The 27301-nt window shown below is 35.5% G+C and overlaps 1 protein-coding gene across 1 annotated transcript; it reads left to right on the top strand.

The window, feature by feature from the left end:
* Positions 1-27301, top strand: LOC118037005 (chaperonin 60 subunit alpha 2, chloroplastic). Its single transcript, XM_073411754.1, has 3 exons — positions 1-431; positions 707-907; positions 26451-27301. Exons 1-3 carry the CDS (start codon positions 114-116, stop codon positions 26736-26738), a joined length of 807 nt encoding a protein of 268 aa, XP_073267855.1. The 5' UTR covers positions 1-113; the 3' UTR covers positions 26739-27301.

Below are 27301 nucleotides of genomic sequence, written 5' to 3'. Positions count from 1 at the left end.
GGGTAGCAACAAGTACCGAGGCCTCAATTAAAAAAATTATAATTACTTTTTATGCACTACAAATAATAAATTCTTTACTTGGATGCTTGCGCAAGATTGTATTCTGTTCTCATATGACTATCATAGGAAGGTCATTGCATCTGATATGCTGTGTAATTCATGCCATACCAAAACCATCAGGTGCTGATTTTCTCTCAGGTGATTTTGGGCTTACACTCGGAAGTGTAACCTCGGATCAACTTGGCATTGCACGAAAAGTTACCATAACAAGTAATTCAACAACCATAGTTGCTGACTCAGCTACCAAAGCTGAAATTCAGGCAAGAATTCTTCAGATAAAAAAGGACCTCGCTGAAACAGATAATGCTGCCCTTTCAAGAAAGCTCTCAGAGAGAATTGCTAAATTATCTGGTGGTGTGGCTGTAATCAAGGTTTGTGATCAAGCTCTCAGAAAGAATTGCTAAACTTGTATACAATATATTTCGGAAAAATAGATGGGCATCTTGACAAATCTGGCTATAAGTGTGAAGAATTACTGCTCAGGACATGGGCTCCTTGAGTGGCGTTAGCTCAGTAGCAGGGATGAATTTTCTGCCCTGTTTTCCTTAAGAAATACTAAGACAAACGACAGGACTCTAATATTTTGTTGGTGGTGTTTTATTTTAAAGTTATCTTTAGATTTAACTTGTTTAGCATGCAAATTTAGGTAGGAGCACACACGGAGACAGAACTTGAAGATAGGAAACTCAGAATTGAAGATGCAAAGAATGCTACATTTGCTGCCATGGATGAAGGGATAGTACCTGGTGGTGGTGCAACATATGTACATCTCTCGGAGCAGATCTCCTCAATAAAAAATTCCATTAAAGATGAAAATGAGAAGATTGGTACTGATATTGTTGCAAAGGTCTGTTCTCGGTTCCTTTCTTTTTTCAAAAGTTATTTTCTTCACACTTTCGCCTCACTAGGATTTGATCTAAGGTGATTTTCTTCTCTTTTGTGAGATGTGCCTTTTATGCTCATTTCTTTATTTGTGAATGAGTTACCGTGCAGCGTTTGTGCTAAAGCAGATTATTGCACAAGACTTGTAAACGGACCAAGGTTCCTTTCATAATTAGTGATAAAGTTGGACATCCTTGTGAAATGGTTATAAATGCAGGGCGTAGCATGGAGAAACCCTACAAGTAGTGGTTTCTAAATGACTATAAAGGGAAATTTCTTCTCCCATGTAGTAACACATACCAATGATGCATTACAGGCACTTCTTGCACCTGCAAAAACAATTGCAACTAATGCAGGGGTTGATGGAGCAGTTGTGGTGGAGAATATTCGATCTTGTGACTGGAGAACTGGTTACAATGCAATGATATTTTAAAAAAAAACACTTTAAAAAACAATTATTACTAAAAATTTCCCATCGCCGGATATTGAAGCTTTAGAGGTCCATGATCTAGCCATGAATCTATCCAAAAATGCGTCCTCGTTCCGTTTCCAACTGAAAAATGACAACAATTTTTCAATCATGCCGAAATGTCACCTTCATCATGTATAATGGAATATATACCAGACCATATACCTGGAAGAGAGTACTGAGAAAAATAAAGGAGACCATTTTCAAAACTAGTCTAATACTTGCTGTTAATGACATCCTGCCATCCTCTATTGTGTTGGTCACGCAGCCTCCATAACCATTTGAAAAGAAGAGCTTTGTTTTTTCCCTCAATGGAATCCACTCCTAGACAGACTCTTTTCTTATCTCGTACTACAACGTGCCAGGATACCGTGCTAATCTTTCTGGCCTCAATAAACCCACACCATAAAAATCTTCTCCGAATTGAGGTACTGGCTATAATCACCCCTATAGGCATTAGGAATATGGAGAAGTAGTAAAGATTGAGAGAATTCAACACACTTTTCAACGAACATATATTCCCTGCTATACTCAAAAGCTTGCCTTTCCAATTTGCCAACCTTGATATGATCTGAGAGATAATTGGTTTCTAGGTTGATAACCTTTTTGGGGTTTGCACCAGTGGAAGGCCTATTCCTATTCCTCTAATAGCTTTTGTCATGAATTTTATCAGGACAGAAACAGTTTCAATCTCTAATTAATGAATTATTCCATGACTTAGTCATGATAATAGCATATGCTGAAATAAGTACAATAGGAATGTTGTTGCCTGTTGAGGTTAAGCTTAAGGTTATGCCTCATCCAAACAGTACTTCATTGCTTGACTTCCCCTATTATTGCAATAAATATCTAGTTGTGGAACTTCAACTTCAAAAACAAAAATCCATCATTCGCCAGGTTTTCCTCATTTTACTTCATCACTTTCTACTTAATTTCCCTCATTAAGCAAATTTTTTTGGAAGTACAGCTTTGTATACAACTCCATACCCTCCAGTACCAATGCAATATTTGGAGTCGAATTCCTCAGTTGCCTCAATGATGTCCTCGTAGCGCAGATCCCCACCAGGGCACCATCTCGCGGTAACATCTCTTTGCGGTGTTTCCACTAACCTTTTCTTTCTTCTGCTTTGGAAAAAGATACGAAAGCCTACAATCAGTCCCAACAAACTACCCAGCAGAGAAAATGCTGTCAAAAAGACAACTTTGGGGCCCTTTTTGTGCACAGTTTTGTTTTTCATGAGAGCAGAACAAGCCTCCAATCCAGTTGCATTGCCACACAGGTTGGTGTTGTTGCGAATTGCTTCAAATGGTGCCTCGCGAAAGGCTTTGATGTCAGGAATGGGGCCCTCTAGCTTGTTATAGGATACATCCACTTTAATGAGGCCTTGCAGTCTACTAAAACTGGTTGGAATTAGACCAGACAGCATATTATGGGAGAGGATTAATACCTCTAGCCGCTGCATCTGTCCAAGCTCCGGTGCTATACCTCCCATGAGGGAATTCCAACTGAGATCAAGACTTTGAAGAGACTGTAAAGACCCCATCTCAGCAGGAATACTCCCTGTCAATCTATTCTTGTTGATATTCAAGAATATCATTTTTGAACACTTGCCAAGCTGTTTAAGAATTGTTGCGCTAAAATTGTTCGCGCCCAGGCCAAGCTTTTTGAGATCAGATACCGATGCGACATCAAAAGGAATATCACCTGAAAGCTTTTTATCGTTGAGTCCTGAAAGTGTTTGAATAGTAAACGTGTATGAGAAGAAAACTGATAGAAAGAAGTAGAAGAGAAAATACAGAAACTGTTGTATTGAATTTTGATAAAAGAAATGAATAATCCTGATTGCATGCATTCCATGCAATCGTTACACATATTTATTGAAAAATAGAATAACAGAATTCCAAACTTATAGCATGTAATCATGCTATTATCTGTTAACATCAAAACAGAAAAACTAACTCCTAGAGACTAGGACAATGGATTATTATTAGCAAGATAATTAGAAATAACAGAAAGCAAAAGACTCGTTGACAGCTTCTCCAATGACAGCTTTAGAAGCAAACTTCAACACTCCTCCTTGCTTGAGAAGCTGCAAACTCCAATCCTTTGTCTTAGAAATTCAAACCTATTTACTGGAAGTGGTTTAGTAAACAGATCAGCCAATTGATCTTCAGACTTGCAATAAATCAATTTAACTTCACCATTTTTCTGCACCTCACACAAGAAATAAAGCTTGATATTGAAATGTTTAGTTTTTCCATGAAAAACTGGATTATGAGATATTGCAATAGCTGCTTGATTGTCAACTGAGATTTCAGTTGCTTCATCTTCTTCCATCTGTAAATCACGTAATAATTTTTGTAACCACAATGCTTGATTCACTGCAGCTGTGGCTGCAATGAACTCTGCTTCTGCAGTAGATTGAGCCACAATATCTTGCTTCTTAGATGACCATGAAAATATAGCAGATCCTAGATTAAAACAGAACCCAGAAGTACTTCTCATGTCATCAATAGATCCTCCCCAATCACTATCAGAAAAACCATGAAGTTTAAAATTCTAGCACTTCACAAATTTAACTCCAAAACTGCAGGTTCCTTTCATGTATCTCAGAATTCTTTTAGCTGCTCTCATATGAATTTCGGTTGGACAATGCATGAACCGAGATAACAGACTTGTTGCGTGAAGTATGTCAGGTCTAGTTGCTGTTAAATACAGCAAGCATCCAATCAAGCTTCTGAATTTTTCTTCATCTACTCTGGCAGTACCATCTTCTTTGCTGAATTTATCCTTTTGATTCATAGGAGTAGCTGTCGGCTTGCAATTTTCCATCTGAAATTTCTTCAGGATTTCCCTTGAATACTTCTTCTGGCAGATGAAAATTTCTTCTCTGTTTTGCATAATTTCCATTCCCAGAAAAAACTTCATGAGACCAAGGTCGGTCATTTCAAATACTTGCATCATATTTAGCTTGAATTCTACAACCTGCACTGTGTTGCTTCCTGTCACTAAGAGATCATCAACATAAATAGATATTATAAGCACATCATCATTGAATCTCTTCACATAAAGAGTTGCTTCTGACAAGCTTTTCTGAAATCCAGAACCTGTCAAGTAATCATCAATTCTCCCATACCAAGCTCTAGGTGCTTGTTTCAAGCCATATAGAGCTTTCTTTAGAAGATAAACTTTGTCTTCTTTTCCTTGATTCACAAAGCCAGCAGGTTGCTCAACATAAATTTCTTCTTGTAGAATGCCATTCAAGAAAGCTGATTTAACATCTAACTGGAAGACTTTCCAGTTTCTATGTGCAGCAACAGCAAGCAAGAATCGTATGGTGTCCATCCTTGCTACAGGTGCAAACGTTTCTGAATAATCAACACCATAAATCTGAGCATACCCCTTAACAACCAACCTGGCTTTATATTTGTTGATGGTACTGTCTGCATTCAATTTAGTTCTGAAAATCCACTTCACGCCAATGACATTTTTGCTTGGTGGTCTGTCAACAAGCTCCCATGTGCAATTCTTCTCAATCATGCATATTTTCTCCTGCATTGCCTTTGATAAATGTCATCAAGGGATCGTGTGCCTCTAATTGGTGAATCATCAATTAATTCATCCTGCAACAAATCAGCAGTGGCTCTTCTTTGTGAATCATCAATTGATTCATCCTGCAATAAACCTGACAGCTGCTCAGAACTTTGTGAATCACCCCAGTCCCATTGTTTTTCTTCATGAAAATGCACATCCCTTGTAATAACCATCTTCTGAGTTTGAGGATGATAAACTTTGTAGGCTTTAGATACATCACTGTAGCCAACAAAGATTCCTTGCATTGCCTTCTTGTCAAGCTTGTCCCTTTTTATCTGTGGAATATGAACAAAACAAATACTGCCAAAGATCTTAAGAAAATGTAGTGAAGGTTTGTTGTCATACCACACTTCAAAAGGAGTCTTTTCTTCAAGTAGCTTTGTTGGAAGTCGATTTTGAAGGAAGACAGCTGTGTTGGCTGCTTCTGCCCAAAACATTTTTGGCAGATTCTTTTCATGCAGCATGCATCTCACCATCTCCATAATGTATCGATTTCTCCTTTCACTGACTCCATTTTGTTCTGGAGTGTAGGGGGCAGTGAATTGATGTTCAATGCCAGCTTCTTCACAGTAGATATTGAATTCTGATGAAGTGTATTCTGTTCCATTGTCTGACCGAATGGACTGAATTTTGCATCTGCTTTTATTCTCCACATTTTTCTTGAATCGCCAAAAAATTCCAGCCACTTCTGACTTGAATTTCATGAAGAAAATCCAGCACATTCTGGTGAAATCATCAATAAAAAGTATATAATATCTACTACCTTTTATTGACGGTGTGCTCATTGGACCAGCAACATCGGTATGAATCAACTGAAGTTTCTGTTTAGATCTCCATGTTGACTTTGGAAATGGTTTTCTGTTTTGCTTACCAAACTGACAAGCATTACAATTTGGCAGCAAATCAGAAAATGAAGGCACTCCTCTTACTACTTCATGTATCTTCATGTTGATCATCCGTTGTTGATGACAGTGACCCAGCCTCTTATGCCATATTTCCATGTCATTTATTTTGATAGGAAAGGCTGTGTGCTCCTCCTCAAATGGTAAAAATGAAAAACTTTTGCCTCTCATTTTTGCTTGCAATATTTTTTGTCCAGCAGCATCAAAAATATAGCAAGATTGATTTTCAAAAACCACTTTCATGCCTTTCTCTATTAATTGTCCAACACTCAACAAATTCTGATCTATATCAGGTACATAAAGAACATCAGAAATCGTTTTTGTACCTGAGTTGGTTGTGATGGCAATTGTTCCTTTTCCCTTTGCTGCTATACAATCACCATTTCCAATTCTGACCTTTGCAACTTCAGTAGTTTGCAAATTTCTGAAGAGACTCTTGTCAAAAGACATGTGATTTGTGCATCCACTGTCAATTAACCAGTGATCTGAGGAAGTTTGGACTGAAAAACATGTGGCTACAAACATTTGATCTTCATCATCTTGACTGGCAACCTGAGCATCTTCATCCTGTTTCTGAAATCTTGTTCTGCAGATAATTGCTTCATGTCCCATTTGATGACATTTACTGCACTTTGCATCAGGTCTTTTCCAGCACTTGAAAGGTGGATGACCTAACTTGTTGCAGTGTTGACATGGTGGAAAGTTTCTCTTCAGAAATTTTCCTCTGTTCTGACTTTGATTAACAGTAGTCTTACTACTGTTTGACATCTGATTCTTCTTGAAGAATTTCTTCTTATCAGAACCAGGATATTTTGCTTGCAAAGCTCCTTCAGGAACTTGATCTTGCCTCATAAGTCGTCGTTGCTCTTGAGACTGCAAAGCATTTATCAATTCTGCCAAGGTAATCTTTGACAGATCCTTTGTATTCTCCAAGGTGGTTATGGATGCTTCATAACGTTCAGGCACAGTTACAAGTATTTTCTCTACAATTCTGCAATCAGAAAATAGTGTGCCCAGTAATCTTACCTTGTTGACAATTCCAAGTAATTTGTCTGAATACTCTTTGATGGTTTCAGAATCCTTCATCCTTTGTAGCTCAAATTCTCTTATTAGATTAAGACTTTGCATGCCACGAATTCTGTCATCTCCTGCATACTCCTTCTTTAAATAATCCCATACATCTTTTGCTGATTTAAGAGACATGATCCTTGTGAAGATTGTTGTTGAAACAGCTGCAAATAGACAAGCCTTTGCTTTCGATTTTCTTGTTTTTCTCTCTTTATGATTCTTGATCTGAGCTACTGTTAGATTATTTGGTAAAGGATGGACTTCATAATCTTCTTCAATAGCTTCCCAAAGATCCATCGCCTCCAAATAAGTCTCCATTTTTACAGCCCATAGTTGATAATTTTCTCCATCAAAGATTGGAGAAGAAATGTGAGAGAAACTTGTTTCAGACTCCATTACAGGTCCCTTTAAGAATTTGCTCTGATACCAATTGAAAGTGTTTGAATAGTAAACGTGTATGAGAAGAAAACTGATAGAAAGAAGTAGAAGAGAAAATACAGAAACTGTTGTATTGAATTTTGATAAAAGAAATGAATAATCCTGATTGCATGCATTCCATGCAATCGTTACACATATTTATTGAAAAATAGAATAACAGAATTCCAAACTTATAGCATGTAATCATGCTATTATCTGTTAACATCAAAACAGAAAAACTAACTCCTAGAGACTAGGACAATGGATTATTATTAGCAAGATAATTAGAAATAACAGAAAGCAAAAGACTCGTTGACAGCTCCTCCAATGACAGCTTTAGAAGCAAACTTCAACAAGTCCAAGTTCAATGAACTTTAAATTCCCCAATTCCTTTGGAATTCTCCCAACTAGTTGATTTGACGAGAGGTCAAGAGCTTGTAGATGAGTTGCCTTTCCAAGAGCTGCTGGTATTTCTCCAGAAATCTTGTTTCCAGAAATCTTGAAGGTTGTCAGATTGTTAAACTGCTCCCATTTCAATGAAAGTTCACCATGCAAATTATTATCACTCAAATCCATGTAGTACACATGAGGATGTGTGCCAAAAGCTTCAGAAATGTTTCCACTAAGTTGGTTTCTCTCAAGTCTGAGTCTCAACAAGCTGCTGCAATTTCTCAAGCTTTTTGGGATAGGTCCCGTGAAATAATTGTCCAACGCAACAAAATGTGAAAGTAATCCACCAAGACACACATCTCGTGGTAGATTTCCAGACAATCTATTATAATGTAATTGTAACGAATACAAATGTGTAAGGTTGTTCATTTCTGGAGGTATGGGACCAAAAAGATTGTTATCCCCAAGGTGAAGTAATGATAATCTTTTTAAATTTCCTAAAGATACGGGTATTGTACCAGTCAGTTTATTAGACGACAAAAATAAAATAGTGAGAGATTTTGTCAAGTTTCCGATAAAAGTAATGGAACCAGAAAGATTGTTATTAGAAATATAAAGTCCAGATAAGCTTTTTAAGTTTCCTAAAGATGCTGTATTGTACTAGTTAGATTGTTAAATGACAAAATTAAACTAGTGAGAGTTGTAATGTTTCCTATGGAAGCAGGGATTAGACCTTGAAAATTATTTCTGGACAACTGAAGGGTAGATAGATGTTCAAGCATTCCTACTTCCCTAGGTATGAAACCAGAGAGTTTGTTTCTGTAAAGGTAAAGATAAGACAAGTTGCTTAGGTTTCCGATGGACGTAGGAAAAACACCACTAAGGTTGTTATTTGACAAATCAAGCAAATTTAGAGATCCCAATGTTCCAACTTCTGGTGGTATTCCACCTTAAAGCTCATTTCCATTGAGATAAAGATCAGTTAAGTGGGTCAAATTGCTTATAGAAGCAGGGAGTAATCCTCCGAGATCATTCTCATGCCAAAATATTTGAGAAAGTGAACTCAACATTCCTATTTCCTTAGGGATGGAGCCACACTGATATGGTTTACAGCCAGGGAAAACAGTGTAATGCTTGTCAATGTGCTTATTTCTGACGGAATGCTGCCAGAAATGTTATTGAAAGACAAGTCAAGGATGGAGAGGTTAGAAAGGTTACCTATATGTGAAGGAATGGACCCATAGAGCGAGTTGTTGCGAAGGATAAGCTCAATCAAGTTAGGAAAGGAAGAGAATATGAGACTATTTAGGGTACCTCTCAAACTAGAATCAGGCAGGCTTATGTTGGTAACACTACCAGACTTGTCGCAACTGATTCCGAACCAGTTGCAAGGGCTGTCTCCAGCCCAAGAAGACAGGAGAGACTGGCTTTGGTTGTCAAGACTGACTTTCCATTCTAGAAGAGCTTCCGCTTCCTTCCTTCCATTTGCTACTTCAGCAAAAGAAGCAAAGAAGGAAGCATAAGCAAGTAAGGAAAATACCAAAAAAGGTGTGGAAAAGAGAAAGATGTGGGATGTCACGACCCGAATCCCGGGTCCGTGACCGGCAACGCAGGAGCGGTGCTGAAAGGACACCTCACCTACGCTAAGACTCAAAACGGACATATCAAAAGAACAATTTATTCAAACATATGCAGCGTCTCATAATCTTCAGAAATATCATATAATTCAAAACCCGAAAAATAGTTATTAAAACAAAAATAGTAATTCATAATACTCATCACATTGTCAAAATCCAAACTTAATTAAACAAGGTAATAGTGGAGCGTCTAAGACATCAAATCAAAATTGAAAGGAAACCTCGCGAACAAGCAAGGCATACCGACCAGAACTGAAGAAGCGGAAACACTCAACAAAGTCCCAGAAACTAAGAACCTGAAATAATATTAAAAATGAGAGGTGAGTTCAACCAACTCAGTGAGGGAATAACATTTAATATACATTTACATATACTTACTAAACATATTATCATAACGTAGTGGATTACATGTCAGAGATCAGATGACACCCGTAGGTGACCAGATGACACCTGTAGGTGACCACTGTGGGATGATCAATCGCCACAGGCTGATGCCTCTCTCACTAGCTAGGTATACAGAATACTATGTGCATACATGCTAACTACTCTCCGTTAGCATGGAGTTACTGACAAGTCCCATATCAAGGTATAATAGATATTCACAGAATCATCAAAGAAATGTATATCATATCAAATAGAATTTACTTTGACAGATTGCGAATGCAAATTCAAGAATAAATGAGTACTCAGAAAATAAAGCAACATATATAAATATTCAAGAAATTTACTAGTCGTACTCATTGTATAATCAACATACATATTTATTTATATTATATACATATTAAAGATTATTCCACTCACCTGGAAAATACTGAACTAAAGGAATGTCAGACGAAAGACCCGAAAATCCTATTAAGACTTGTTAGGAGAACCTATAATAAATATATGAAATATACTCAAAAACAAATCAAACAAAAGATCCCAATGCATAAAATAAAACCGGGCTTAATCTCCTAAGTTTATGGACTAAAATGATAATTTTCCAAAACAGGGACCAAAATGTAATTTTACCAAAATTTAAGGAATGAATTGGAAATATATAACCATACAGAAATTTGTCCACTATACGTCCTTATCTTTGTCCAGAATCTTGAATTATGCCCCAAGGTCCAAAATGTGATTTTATCAAAATTTTAGGGGTCAAATCGTAATTTGTCAAATTGGAGGACCAAACTGAAAAATATCATATATTCCTAATTATACTGAAATTTTGTCCTTAAATCATCCTCAGTTCTGTTCAGAACCTCAATTTATGCCCAGGGACCAAACTGTAATATTTCCAAAGTTCGGGGACTAAACTGCAATTTTCGCAAATTGAGGGACCAAACTGAATTTTCGTCATCTTCAACCTCAAACCCAGAATTTCAACAGATCACCTACTGTTAACCCCTGATTTCTAACACAAATTTCACCATTCAAAAAAAACTATAACTCAAAATCATCACAATCTTCATAATCAACTAAATCATCAATTAAACACAACAATCAACCTCCATCATTCAATTTAATTCATCAATTAAACTCAAAACACAAACTTCATAACACTAACATTTATCAAAACTGAAATTAAAGCTTAATTAACACATATTTATACATAATCTTACCTTTAAACTTATTTCCTCCCAATCTCCTCCTTTTTCCCTTATTTTTCCCTTCTTTTCTCTTCTTCTTCTTCTTCCTCCCTTCTCTCTTACGGTTTGTTCTTCCAATTTTCCAATCCTTCTTTTTTTTTTCTTCTTATTTATATTTATCAACTATTGGTTAATTACCACACTACCCTTCAATCATTTATACTTACTCTTTAAGCCACCAAGGGCTTTATTGTATTTTCCAACTCCAAATATTACAATCTCCCCACCTTATAAGAGTTTCGTCCTCGAAACTTAATATAAAAGATTGAATACTTACCGAGATTATCGAAAAGATGAGGATACTCGTCACGCATCTTATCCTCGAGCTCCCAGGTCGCTTCCTCACGTGAATGACCTTTCCATTTCACTTTCACTGAAGGTATATCCTTCGACCTAAGATTCCTCAGTTGTCGGTCAATTATAGCTTCCGGTTGCACCTCATAAACCATATCATCTCTTAATTCCATGTGATGGATCTGTCATATACTTCCTTAGCATGGAAACATGAAATACCGGATGGATGGAGGATAGATTAGGTGGCAAGGAAAGCCGATATGCCACTACCCCTACTCTTCCCAAGATCTCAAAGGGCCCTATAAACCTAGGGCTCAACTTTCCTTTCTTCCCAAATCTGAATATTCCTTTAGTCGGGGAGACTTTTAGGAACACGTTGTCATCCACTGAAAATTCTAGATTACGCCTCCTTTTATCCGCATAATTCTTTTGCCTGCTCTGAGCTGTTTGAAGCTTATCTCGAATCACCTTAATCTTATCCGAAGTAATCTGTATTAACTCGGGACCCATTAATCTCCTCTCTCCAACCTCATACCAACAAACAGGTGATCTACACTTCCGGCCATACAAAGCCTCATATGGAGCCATATCAATGCTCGCTTGATAACTATTATTATATGCAAACTCCACCAAAGACAAGTATTTGCTCCATCCGACACCAAAGGCAATCACACAAGCTCTTAACATATCCTCCAAAATTTGTATAGTCCTCTCAGATTGTCCATCTGTTTGAGGATGAAAAGTAGTACTTAACTGAATGTTAGTCCCCAAAGCTTCCTGAAACTTCACCCAAAACCGAGAAGTGAATTGTGGACCTCTGTCAGACACAATTGAGATGGGCACACCATGCAACCTTACAATCTCGTTAACATAGATTTCTGCGAGTTTTGCAAACCCATATGTCACCTTTACTGGCAAGAAATGAACTGACTTGGTTAAACGATCAACTACCACCCAAACCGAATCATAACCCTCCTGACACAAAGTCCATAGTGATCCTCTCCCATTTCCATTCAGGAATCAATAATGGCTGCAAAAGTCCTGGTGGTTTCTGATGCTCACCTTTAACCCTCTGACAGGTCAAGCATCGAGATACAAACTCAGCAATGTCCCTCTTTATACCATTCCACCAATAACACTCTTTCAAGTCTATATACATCTTGTTAGAACCAGGATGTATAGTATAGGCAGTTTGGTGTGCTTTCGTCATCACATCTCTTTTCAAATCATCCACCTCAGGCATATACAACCTTGAACCAAATCTTAACACACCATCTTCGTGGATAACAAAACCTGGAGCTCTCCTTAACTCCAATTCATCTTGAATTTTGCAAAGTCGTTCATCCTTCATCTGAGCTACTTTAATCCTATCTACCAAGTCTGACTTAGCCTGAAAGTGAGCCAACAATGCTCCCGATTCACAAATCTCAAAACTGACCCTCTCATCTAACAATCCGTGTAACTCTTTAATCAAGGGTCTCCTCACCTCCTGAATATGAGCCAAACTACTCATAGATTTTCTACTTAAGGCATCAGCAACAACATTTGCCTTGCCCGGGTGATATTGAATCGTGCAATCATAATCACTTAACAATTCTATCCACCTTCTCTGTCTCAAATTTAGATCCTTCTAAAGATATATTGAAGACTCTTATGATCTAAAAATATCTCACATGTCTCCCCATACAAGTAGTGTCTCCAAATTTTAAGGGCAAACACTACCGCAGCCATCTCCAAATCATGTGTGGGGTAATTTTGCTCATGCTTCTTCAACTTTCTCGAGGCATAAGCAATCACATTACCATTCTGCATCAAAACACAACCCAAACCAATCCTGGATGCATCACAATACACGGTAAAACCACCAGACCCTGAAGGTACTGTCAAAATTGGAGCCGTAATTAACCTTTCCTTCAACTCCAGGAAACTCTTCTCACATTCTTCTGACCATTGAAACTTGACACTTTTCTGTGTCAACTTAGTCAACAGAGCAGCAATTCGGGAAAAATTCTCTACAAATCTCCTGTAGTATCCTGCTAAACCCAGGAAACTCCTAATCTCAAATACTGTAACTGGTCTAGGCCACTGCTTAACTGCCTCCACTTTCTGTGGATCAACCTCTATTCCATTCTTGGACACCACATGTCCCAAAAACCCAACACTCTCTAACCAAAACTCGCTCTTCGAAAACTTTCCATACAACTGATGATCTCTTAGAGTTTGAAGCACCAATCTCAAATGCTCTTCATGTTCCTCTTCACTTCTTGAATACACCAAGATGTCATCAATGAACACAATAACAAACTTATCAATAAATGGCCTAAAAACCCTGTTCATCATGTCCATAAAAGTCGCAGGTGCATTCGTTAACCCAAAAGACAACACCAAGAACTCATAATGCCCATAACGAGTCCTAAAGGCAGTTTTAGGAATATCCTCATTTCTAATTCACAACTGGTGATACCCCGATCGTAAATCAATCTTTGAGAAACACTGAGCTCCTTGTAATTGATCAAAAAGATCATCAATGCGAGGGAGTGGGTATTCTTAACAGTGACCCTGTTCAACTGCCTATAGTCTATACACATCCTCATTGATCCATCCTTCTTTACAAATAAAACAGGTGCCCCCCATGGAGACACACTCGGACGAATAAACCCCTTATCTAACAAATCTTGAATCTGCTCCTTCAACTCTTTTAATTCTGCTGGTGCCATCCTGTAAGGTGCCATAGAGATTGGTTTTGTTCATGAATCTATATCAATACAAAATTCAATTTCCCTATTGGGAGGTAGTCCAGGTAAGTCATCGGGAAAAACATCGATGAATTCCTTAACTATCAAAACTTGTTCTATCCCCGGGACCTCCATGTTCACATCATGCACATAAGCCAAAAACCCTTGCATACCCTTTCGTACCATCCTTCTCGTGATGGCCGAGAGAATACTAGATGGAGATGATAACCCATCTCCATGAAAAGCAAACTATGTCTCCTCATCAAGCTTGAAAATCACTGTCTTATTCCAACAGTCAACTGAGGCATGATGCCTTGACAACCAGTCCATACCTAGTATCACATCAAAACCTACTATTTCTAAACTTACCAAATCACCTAATAGGTTTCTACCTTGCACTTCAACTTCACAATCAACATAAACATATTCCCCAAACATAACCTCATCTGAAGGGGTAGCAACACATAAAGGACTCTCTAACAAAATGGGTTGTTTAATAAACCTTAAAGCAAAATATGATGACACGAAAGAGTGAGTTGCCCCAGTGTCAAATAAAACTCTAGCCTCGAAGGAACATATCAAAAGTGTACCTGAGACAACAGTATTGGATGCCTGGGCATCCTGTTGAGTGATAGCAAAAACTCGTGCCTGTCTTTGACTTGTTGGCGCAAAACCTCTACCGCCTACTCCATGGCCCCACTGGCCACACTCACCAGCTCCACGACCACCCTAAAACACAGAATGGCTAGCTGACTGAGTCTGAGTAGGAGATGCAATCGGTACAGAAGCACTAGGCTTGGACCGCCGCTTGTTCGGACAATCCCTCAATAAGTGATCAGTCTGCCCGCAACCGAAACAAGCTCCTGTCTGCTTATAACAGATTGTGTCGTAATGCCTAGACCCACAAGACTGGCATTGAGGCTTCTCATATGAACCTTGTGGTGTTAACTGAACAGTACTTCGACTCTGAGTTGGACCAGCTCCATTCATGTTGTGTTTATTGTTTCCCCCGACAGTAGACCTCGACAAAAAATTCCTTGACTGACTGAATTGGCCCTGCCGGCCTCTATGTCCCCTGTTAGGACCTATATCAGACCGCTGATGAAAAGAGAACTGATTTTCCACCTTAGGCCTCTTGACTGAACCAACTGATAATTCATCCTCTAACTCTCGTGCCTCAATAGCTCGGGCATGATCCACTACGGCCGAGTACGTCTTATACTCATGAGCCACAATAGCTTTGAATAAGTAGCTATTAAGACCCCGAACAAACCTCTTGATCTTCCTCTCCTCAGTCGGTACCAAATACCCAGCAAATCTGGACAACCGCGTGAATTCCACTTCATACTCTGTCACAGTCAAGTCACCCTGAACCAACTTCTCAAACTTGTATGATCTAGCTTCCCTCACACTTTCAGGTAGAAAACGCTCCAAAAACATCTCAGAAAATTCCTTCCACACCATCGGTGGAGAACTAGCTGCCCTTTCACCTCTCTTGGACTCATACCAGTTCACAGCCACCTTGCCTTCTAGCCTAAAAGATGCTAAAGTCACTGCACGATGATCTGTGCACCCCATGGCCTCACACCTACGCCACACTGCATCTAAAAACTGTTGTGGATCCTCAGAGTGATCTACACCCTTAAAGGTAGGAGGTGCCAACTTAAGGAACTCTACCAGTGGCAATTTCACCCCATGCACAGTATGGGAAGTCGAAGATGCATTCTTATCCTTCTCCTTTTCTTTCTTAGTTAAAAGGTCAGCCAGGGTCTGCATGGCCTGCCCAATTTTATCCAAAGCACTATCAGTAGAAGATACCCTATCATGGGATTCCTGCTCCTGGTTCTTACCAACATCCAGACCATAGTCCCCCTCAAATTCAATCTCATCCTGAACTTCGACTTCCATTGGTTGAGGTGAAGGGTTTCTAACTCTCCTTTTGCGCCTCTCCTTCCTAAGCTGAGCGATAGGAATGTCCTATTGATCATTACCAACATAATCGGTATTAACTACATGTTTAGCTCTCGGCATATTTCCTAAAAAAAATGCATTTATATATATGTATCAACATAACTATAAGGAGTTTTAAGAACGACACACCAAACACTAGATTGGAGAATTATAAGGGTAATGACATCCAGACAAGATAGATCCTAAGCTCCACATATTACGAGGGTTTTAACAAAAACAAATAGATTACAAGGTTTTAATAAAACCATGCTCTGATACCACCTTTGTCACGACCCGAATCCCAGGTCCGTGACCGGCAACGCAGGAGCGGTGCCGAAAGGACACCTCACCTACGCTAAGCCTCAGAACGGACATATCAAAAGAACAATTTATTCAAAAATACGCAGCGTCTCATAATCTTCAGAAATATCATATAATTCAAAACCCGAAAAATAGTTATTAAAAAAAAAAAATAATTCATAATACTCATCACATTGTCAAAATCCAAACTTAATTAAACAAGGTAATAGTGGAGCGTCTAAAACATCAAATCAAAACTGAAAGGAAAGCCTCGCGAACAAGCAAGGCATACCGACCAGAAATGAAGAAGCGGAAACACTCAACAAAGTCCCAGAAACTAAGAACCTGAAATAATATTAAAAATGAGAGGTGAGTTCAACCAACTCAGTGAGGGAATAACATTTAATATACATATACATATACATATACATATACATATACATATACATATACATATACATATACATATACATATACTTACTAAACATATTATCATAACGTAACATATTATCATAACGTAGTGGATTACATGTCAGAGATCAGATGACACTCGAAGGTGACCAGATGACACCCGTAGGTGATCAGATGACACCCGTAGGTGACCACTGTGAGATGATCAATCGGAAAATAAAGCAACATATATAAATATTTATGTGTTGCTACCCCTTCAGATGAGGTTATGTTTGGGGAATATGTTTATGTTGATTGTGAAGTTGAAGTGCAAGGTAGAAACCTATTAGGTGATTTGGTAAGTTTAGAAATAGTAGGTTTTGATGTGATACTAGGTATGGACTGGTTGTCAAGGCATCATGCCTCAGTTGACTGTTGGAATAAGACAGTGATTTTCAAGCTTGATGAGGAGACATAGTTTGCTTTTCATGGAGATGGGTTATCATCTCCATCTAGTATTCTCTCGGCCATCACGAGAAGGATGGTACGAAAGGGTATGCAAGGGTTTTTGGCTTATGTGCATGATGTGAACATGGAGGTCCCGGGGATAGAACAAGTTTTGATAGTTAAGGAATTCATCGATGTTTTTCCCGATGACTTACCTGGACTACCTCCCAATAGGGAAATTGAATTTTGTATTGATATAGATTCAGGAACAAAACCAATCTCTATGGCACCTTACAGGATGGCACCAGCAGAATTAAAAGAGTTGAAGGAGCAGATTCAAGATTTGTTAGATAAGGGGTTTATTCGTCCGAGTGTGTCTCCATGGGGGGCACCTGTTTTATTTGTAAAGAAGGATGGATCAATGAGGATGTGTATAGACTATAGGCAGTTGAACAGGGTCACTGTTAAGAATACCCACTCCCTCGCATTGATGATCTTTTTGATCAATTACAAGGAGCTCAGTGTTTCTCAAAGATTGATTTACGATCGGGGTATCACCAGTTGTGAATTAGAAATGAGGATATTCAAAACCCGAAAAATAGTTATTAAAACAAAAATAATAATTCATAATACTCATCACATTGTCAAAATCCAAACTTAATTAAACAAGGTAATAGTGGAGCGTCTAAGACATCAAATCAAAACTGAAAGGAAAGCCGCGCGAACAAGCAAGGCATACCGACCAGAAATGAAGAAGCGGAAACACTCAACAAAGTCCCAGAAACTAAGAACCTGAAATAATATTAAAAATGAGAGGTGAGTTCAACCAACTCAGTGAGGGAATAACATTTAATATACATATACATATACATATACATATACTTACTAAACATATTATCATAACGTAACATATTATCATAACGTAGTGGATTACATGTCAGAGATCAGATGACACCCGTAGGTGACCACTGTGAGATGATCAATCGGAAAATAAAGCAACATATATAAATATTCCAGAAATTTACTAGTCGTACTTATTGTATAATCAACATACATATTTATTTATATTATATGCATATTAAAGATTATTCCACTCACCCGGAAAATACTGAACTAAAGGAATGTCAGACGAAAAACCCGAAAATCCTATTAAGGCTCGTTAGGAGAACCTACAATAAATATATGAAATTTACTCAAAAACAAATCAAACAAAAGATCCCAATGCATAAAATAAAATCGGGCTTAATCTCCTAAGTTTATGGACTAAAACGATAATTTTCCAACAGAGGGACCAAAACATAATTTTACCAAAATTTAAGGAACGAATTGGAAATATATAACCATACTGAAATTTGTCCACTATTCGTCCTTATCTTTGTCCAGAATCTTGAATTATGCCCCAAGGTCCAAAATGTCATTTTATCAAAATTTTAGGGGTCAAATCGTAATTTGTCAAATTGGAGGACCAAACTGAAAAATATCATATATTCCTAATTATACTGAAATTTTGTCCTTAAATCATCCTCAGTTCTGTTCAGAACCTCAATTTATGCCTAGGGACCAAACTGTAATATTTCCAAAGTTCGGGGACTAAACTGTAATTTTCGCAAATTGAGGGACCAAACTGAATTTTTGTCATCTTCAACCTCAAACCCAGAATTTCAAAAGATCACCTACTTTTAACCCCTGATTTCTAACACAAATTTCACCATTCAAACAAAACTATAACTCAAAATCATCACAATCTTCATAATCTACTAAATCATCAATTAAACACAACAATCAACCTCCATCATTCATTTTAATTCATCAATTAAACTCAAAACACAAACTTTATAACCCTAACATTTATCAAAACTGAAATTAAAGCTTAATTAACATATATTTATACATAATCTTACCTTTAAACTTATTTCCTCCCAATCTCCTCCTTTTTTCCCTTATTTTTCCCTTCTTTTCTCTTCTTCTTCTTCTTCCTCCCTTCTCTCTTACGGTTTGTTCTTCCAATTTTCAGATCCTTCTTTTTTTTCTTTCTTCTTATTTATATTTATCAACTATTGGTCAATTACCATACTACCCTTTAATCATTTATACTTACTCTTTAAGCCACCAAGGGCTTTATTGTATTTTCCAACTCCAAATATTACATGGGAAGCCATGGCCTTGGTGGTTTACTTTCTTAAAAAGGATGTATAAAATGATTTGCCCCGCATACATATATATATATGGGAAAGAAATTATAGATTTTGTTTCATTATAAATGCACGAGTAAGATTCGATGGAGATGGATTTTGATTTTGAAAAATTTGACGATATTAATTTTGATTTTTTTTTTATCAAATCTTAATTTGTTTTTAATTTTTTATCTTTGGATCCTAATCTTGATTTATTTTTTTCAAATTTGGTACTCAATCTCTTATTTTTTTTTTGGATTCTTTTATTAATTTGATTTTTATTTTTAATTTTACCCCTTAATTAAAAATTTTAGATTGTCATCTTATTTTTTTATTTCAAATTAGGTTTTTATTTTTTTAATTGCTATTTTTTTTCTTTTAAAAAATTAATTTTTTTATTTATTTCACCAGTCAACATTTTATTTATTAATTAGGGAGCTGGTCTTAATGATGTTTCTCAAAGCTTTTAGACTTGGCTCGGGAGTCGATTCGGGGCAAATACCGAGTCACAAGTCAGGTGGGTTAACTTGAGTTAACTCAAGTCAATCAAATCTTTTTGTTTTATAAAAAAGGTTAAAATGCAATCATTTTAAAAAATGAAAATATAAGAAAATAGTTAATAAATTAACCAAATCAACCAAATTTCTTATTTTCTTTTTATGATGTTAAGTCATGAATTTTCTTTATTAAAAATATATTGACAGTGTTTTAACATCATTTTTTTATATGTTACAAAAAAGTCAATTCACCATGTGAAGAAAATCGTGCCACCTATCGAGGAAGATAGATCAATTAAAGGTGGAGGGCTGGAGGCAGAGGAAGCCACCCATCCAGTTAGCATCTTCGTTAGAAATGAACTATCCTTTTGATGACTTCAAATGAAAGCAACCGAGGAGACAAGCCGGGAATTTCTAATTTAGACCAATCTGTAATTTTTTTTATTTCCTGAAATTTTATTCTTCAATATAAACCACTCATTCTAAAAATCTATGATGTGAGACCCTGGTGTTGTGTGTTGGTATTTGGTTCTGTATATCCTAATAAAAAAAAATTGATTTAGGCCTCATTACCTGGTTTTAAAAGTGATTTTATTGAAACCTACATTTTAGAAAAATAAATTAAAAAACCACTTTTTATTGTTTTTTCTATATCATAAAAATTTTAATATTTATTTTTTGCAAGTTTATCTAATATATATATATAGAACATTAGTTTTATAAAATGTAACTATACATATAATATAAATATTTTAAATATAATATTATTGACATATAAGCTTATTAAGTAAAAATTTATTGATATTTTTAAAACCTTAAAATAATTTTTTATATATATTGAAAAAGACAAATTAGTTAATGGATTAAGAGTTAGATATTTGGGATTTTTGTATGACAATTGTTTTTACAATGGGGTTTAGGCAATTATCCTTTTATATCCTTTAAGCATTATAAAATAAATACAAACACTTTACATCATACATACTCATGCATAAATATTAAATTTTAATGTCATACCCCTACATAATAATTAAAATTAAGAAATATAAGTATATTTACCATATAACAACCATAAATATACTTGTTAAATAAGAAACATAGATTTTCTTATTCTAATAAAATATAAATATTTAACAGTAAAAAGATAGTGTTTGGTTACTGTTGTGTAACAAAAAAAATGAAGACAGTAAAGACAAAAACACATTATGCTTTTTTTAAAATATTGTTAAATTTTCATAAGTTTCAAATATTATCTGTTACACACCATAAATCTCAACAAGTAGGTCAATAAAGAGTTTTATGCTTTGTATGAACTAAAACGAAAGAATCAAATAATTCAAAGTTAGATATTTCTTTTTTAAAATCTTGAAGTTTGGTTGCTTGTTAGATCATATATTAGATAAGTTATGAGATTTTCTATAAAGAAGTTATAATGATGTAAACTTCTTTAAAAAACTATGGTATTTCGGCATAAACATATGGTAGATCAGACTTTAGAGTATGGTCTATTACTCTTGTATATAAAAATATCCCTATAGAATAAGAATGGCAAAGAAATAATTCATTTTGGACGGTATAGGTTATTGGAATAAATAAAATGGTACCATGTGGAAAAGAATATGTATATGCATCCAGACAACTTGAACTTCGATTCCATCCAAGCAAATAGTTATAAATGTATATTGAACGTTATCTATTTATGGAGTTGTCGAACTCACCCTCTCATTATTTATATTTTTTTGGTTTATAGTTTGTTAGCATATTATTTTTGTTGGACCCTCAAAACCTACTTCTGTTGTAATTAATATTTTTTTATATATATCTAGTTAGTGCTCTACAATTATAGGAGCTTGTATTTAACTCTTGTATTAAGACAATCAAATAATATTATGAAGTTAATTTTATTATTAGTATTACGAATAATTCTAATTGAGTTATTTAAATCATGTAACAGACTCTTCTAGCCTTGGTTCATCAGGGATTTAGCTATGGATCCATTCTCGGATGATTTTTTTATGAAATATAAGAGATGTATTATTTTGCTGCTTAATAAGATTATTATATTCTATGATTAAAAAAAAATACGAAATCTGAATATTATTAAGAGATGAAGACTATTGTATACTCCCATTCCTTGACTTGATCATTAATCATGATGGAATATTCAATTGTGTTTTAAGAGAGCATGTATAAACTAATTTAAATTGCCATTCTAGAAGGAAAATGAAGTATTTGTCACGGTTATTTGAATACGGACTCATTCTGACAATTTAGTTTTTAATGAAGTACAGAGATATATTATTTAGCACCATTATGTGCTTCAAAAAATTATTATATTCCATGATTAAAAAAAAATATGAGACTCTGCATTGGGTGATCATCCTTCAATGCATTTTTATATTATTTTCTTGCTAATTATTTTTACTAACTGTGCTATTTCAAAATAAACATTTATAGAATAAAAAAAAGCAAAAAAATTAATTTCGTTCTGAGAGGTGTCGACTAGGGGTATAGGTGTTACTCTTGCATAAAAGTTTGTACCAAGTGGCAAGTTTCTTTTGGACAGGTACAAGTAAGAAGATTGAATATTCAATTGCGTCCTAAGCGGGATTGAACAATAGTATAGTTTACTTCTTTTTCTTCTTCTTGTTTTTTATTTTGTGGTAATAATCGAATTTTAATAAAAAGAAGCTAAATAGCCCGATGTGCAAGCTTTTTGAAACGATACTGACAATCCTTCCAATGCTATATCAAATTTTAACTACAATCAATATTAAACTTTGATATTTCTCTAATTAACTTCTTGATTTTATTAATAAAACTAATTTTAAATTTAAATAAATTCTCAAACTTATCAATTCTTCAATTAAACTTTTAATTTGATTAATTAAACTTTTAATTTGATTAATTAAACTAATCCAAAATTTAATTAAGTTTTTAAACTTTCCATTTATATCGTATTAACTCAAATTTTAATTAATTTATTTTTATTTTATTTTTAAAAAATTTTCATTATCATTGTTTTACAAAGTAAGAAAATTTTTAAATTTATGTGCCAACAAACTTAATTCAGATTTCGTATTAACTCAAACCACAGATATCATGATTCCAGGTTCGAAATTTATGTGCCAACAAACTCAATTTCTTAACCAGAGCGATTGATTAACATTATTTTAATGATCTTGTCTAAACACTCTAGAGCTTGGAGCAATTCACTAGTTACCAGGTTTTTCTCCATTCAGGACTGCACTTTCTGCTGGTTCTACACCGTAAACCTGGATGTGAATGAAAGAAAATCATCCAATGAGATTATAATTAAACTAGATCGAGGACAGTCATCTTGCTCTTCACACACACACTCACACCGCAGAAGGAAAACCTTGATCTCTAGGTTTCTCTCCTTTAGAAATTTCTCAGGTTCTTTGAAATAGAATCAGAATTTTAATGACAAGCAATTAACCACAATTTTAGAAGAGTCCTGGCAATTGCTGTTCCAAGCTTTTCTTTTATCGCATAGAACTCTAGAAGGCTGAATATGTAAAAGGAAGACCACAGTTTTCAATAGCCAATATATTTTTTTGAATTTTTTTATATTTTATTATTTTTTATATGAAGATCCAAAAATAAGTTACAACAAACAAACATCTAGCAAACAAGAATTAATGCCAACTAACCATAACAGGCAGTGGAAAATTAAAGGCCTGCAAGAATAGCTTTTGTCATGAATTTTATCAGGACAGAAACAGTTCCAAGTGGGAGAGTCCACGTCAAAATTTTGTGGCAGAGGGGGCTGCGCAAGACTAAAACACCTAGTGGGACTAAAACACCACCAAGACTAAAACAATCCACTGTGAAGTTGTTATCATTCCATCTAATATCCTGTTAGATTTCTAGCAATCCACTGTCCCCCATATTCTTTGGAGTCAACTTTGAAGTTGTTATCATTCCATCTAATATCCTGTTAGATTTCTAGCAATCCACTGTCCCCCATATTCTTTGGAGTCAACTTTGAAGTTGTTATCATTCCATAAGACTAAAACACCACCGGATTACCCAACAGCATCTATAGAAGTCCATCTAATATCCTGTTATTTCTAAAGAAAGTTGACAAATTTTTCGGTGCAAGCTGCCTGCCTAGTGGGATCGCGACGAACTTTAAAAATTTAAAGAATTTTTAAAAGTATAAATTTTTGACATTTTATTTTTATATATATAAAAAATATTTTATTTAAGGAGTCTCTATCTAATATTATGATCACTATAAACCTTAATTCTGAAGAGCTATCTTCCTGGTGCTCCACTGTTTCTTGAATGCTGCCGGTTTGGGATTGAAGTTTAACTTTTCTTCTACTCCTTCTAAGTACCATGTGGTGAGTAGGATTTGTCTGATCAATTGATGCCCCTGTTATGTCAAAATTACTACAAGTAAGCAGAAAACAAACATCAATTTCATGGTGAATAAGCATCTTTTTAATAGCTTGACGTTTAAAAATTTTCTCCCGTCTCTCCCTTGTCCAGTGCGCTCGTCCCCCCCTTTTTGTGGTCTTTTCTCTGAATGTCCTCTCTTTCTCCCCAGACAATGATCGTGGGGGTGAGGCATATTTGGAGATGCATTGTGTAGGAGACGTGGTACACGATTGCAACCGGTTTGAGGCAGTTTCCTTTCTGCTGAATTAATCCATGAAGAAGGTGATGAATAGTAGAAACGCAACGGCGTCGTTTTCTCCAGAAATGGTTATTTCCAATTGCACCCCTGATATTCTGACATTTATCTATTAGGCCCCTAATCATGGAAAATCCCCCTTTATTTTTAATTTTACCCCCGGATCAAATTGCAATTGAACCCTTGGATTGTCGAGGAATTTACAAAACCGTCCTTAGTTTCCAATTTAATAAATTAAATCTGTTCTTAATTTACCCTTCAACTTTTAATTATTTCATAATTACCTCGGGTGAAATCAATTAAACTCTCTATAGTACCGCCCTCTTTCACGTTGACGTTTTGCTAGCATATCCAAGACCAAACCGAAGCAATTCCAAAAGTATATTTTCATGTTAAGCAGTTTCAATTTCCTTGTTAACTTTTTTCAAATTCCTTGTTCACAGTTTCCCAGATCGATTCAGCAAAAACATTCAGTTCCTGTATGTCACCCAGACCCAATCTTACCCCATCATTAAACATATTCTGAACCTCTTCATCTCTCTCCATAGTATATTTTGAGTACAAATTCTTGCTCTTTAGAATTAAATTTCTTTCTTAGTCAGGTTTTAATATTTGAGTTAATTAATTATATCTAATTTAATGCATTTAACAGAATTTTTTTTTTTATATAGGATTTAACTTAGATAATCAAGTTTAAGACTAACCATCTAGTATATACTTATATTTGATAATGTGGTATATAATAATAAAAAAAAACATTTTACTTGAAAATACATTATAATAATATTTTTATTTTTATTTTTTAATTTTATACATCACCATATTAAAATTATCAAAATATATTAAAAAAATAAATTTAATATTTTTTTCAATAAATTATATTTTTAAAATATAATAAAAAAACAAAGATTACCATACTCTCTAACACTATCTATTTTTTTTTCTTTTTATAAAGGATTTTTGATTCCAGATAATTACGACACAAAACTAAGCTTGCTTACATCTAAACTCTCTAAATTTGATTGGGTTTTCAATCATGCTTGATTGATTGATTGAAATGTTTTCACACCATATTTTTTTAAGTTTGAATTCAGATTAATTAATAAAACTCAACAAGTAATTAAATAAGATACTCTGATTTGAATCAGTATTTATTTGTGTTGATCTACACGATGTGCCTTTTCTCCATCCACTATAATTCTTTTAAGAAAAAGAATTGGAGCATGTCCACATTGTACGTATGGTGGTTTAGGGCTAACACATAGAAATTGTTTTGTTAATGTATAAAGAAGAGAGCAACACTTGTAAAGAAACTACAAAGACAAGGATGGTGATTTAGACAAGGTCAACATATATAGAGTTGAGAGGCCAACCGTGGAGGACCAACACCCGGACACGGTGTAAAATCTTGTCAGATAAATCACTGGAAAATTGGTATTACATCAAAGTTTATGTTAGAAGTTTATGATTGGAGTTGGGATGTTTTCAGCTGTTATATTCAATTAGGGTTATGTTGGAGTTTTGCTTGAGGGCTAAGGTAAGGTATACGAAAACATCTTTCTTTAGTTGTTGCAAAGGGTTTTGGATGTTCTTTGTTTTGGAGTTTCTTGATCTTGGAAAGATACTAATGGATTTTCTTTTCTTTTGTGAGATGTGCCTTTTATGCTCATTTCTTTATTTGGATTGGTGAATGTTGCGTCTCAAATAGAAATAAGCAGCGTTTGTGAATGAGTTACCAAGCAGCGTTTGTGCTAAAGCAGATTATTGCACAAGACTTGTAAAACGGACCAAGGTTCCTTTCATAATTAGTGATAAAGTTGGACATCCCTGTGAAATGGTTATAAATGCAGGGCGTAGCATGGAGAAACCCTACAAGTAGTGGTTTCTAAATGACTACAAAGGGAAATTTCTTCTCCCATGTAGTAACACATACCAATGATGCATTACAGGCACTTCTCGCACCTGCAAAAACAATTGCAACTAATGCAGGGGTTGATGGAGCAGTTGTGGTGGAGAATATTCGATCTTGTGACTGGAGAACTGGTTACAATGCAATGACTGGTAGATATGAAGATCTTCTCAATGCAGGGGTGGTAGATCCTTGTAGAGTTTCTAGGTGTGCACTTCAAAGTGCTGTCTCAATTGCTGGGATAGTTCTAACAACTCAAGCTGTGCTGGTTGAAAAAATAAAGAAGCCCAAGCCCGCTGTCCCTTATGTTCCTGGAATTACACCTTGAGAAAAATGGAAAAGAGCTGTTAAAATTGTAGAAAGAAGCTGAAGAAATTTTATTGCTCTGATGGCTCACATCAACAGTTTTGAGTTGGCTGGTCAGAATGAAACTTGAAGGTGAAGCAAGTCTCTTCAACAAGCCTTTACAACTTCTGGGATCACCAGGTGGATCATGCTTGAGACCCCAAAAGCATCAAATGCCATAATGAAAGACTTTGCATTTGTCTGGAAATGCTTGGTTCTCCCTGCTGATACGACGACTACTCCCCTAAATTTTGTGTTTGGTCTCTGTTATATTTGATTTTCTGGCTGGTTTCCTGTCAAGAAACTCACTACTATTCCAGTAACTCAGCAAGTAGCCATATAAGAAGAGTAATCCCCATATCCAGATGCCCTCTTTAAAATCTTCAACTGAAGTTAGTCACTGACACAATTCAAGCAGAAAATCACCTTTATTTTATCAATTATATTTTCCCTTGACTGCTATATGATTCATCTGTCAATTTTATTTGAACGAGGTTTTGGTCTATTGCCATCAAATTTAATTGATTTTTGTTTGCTATTGGATGA

Source organism: Populus alba, chromosome 10 (genome assembly GCF_005239225.2).
Source record: "Populus alba chromosome 10, ASM523922v2, whole genome shotgun sequence".
NCBI lineage: Eukaryota > Viridiplantae > Streptophyta > Magnoliopsida > Malpighiales > Salicaceae > Populus > Populus alba.
This window is presented reverse-complemented; position numbering and strand designations above follow the sequence as displayed.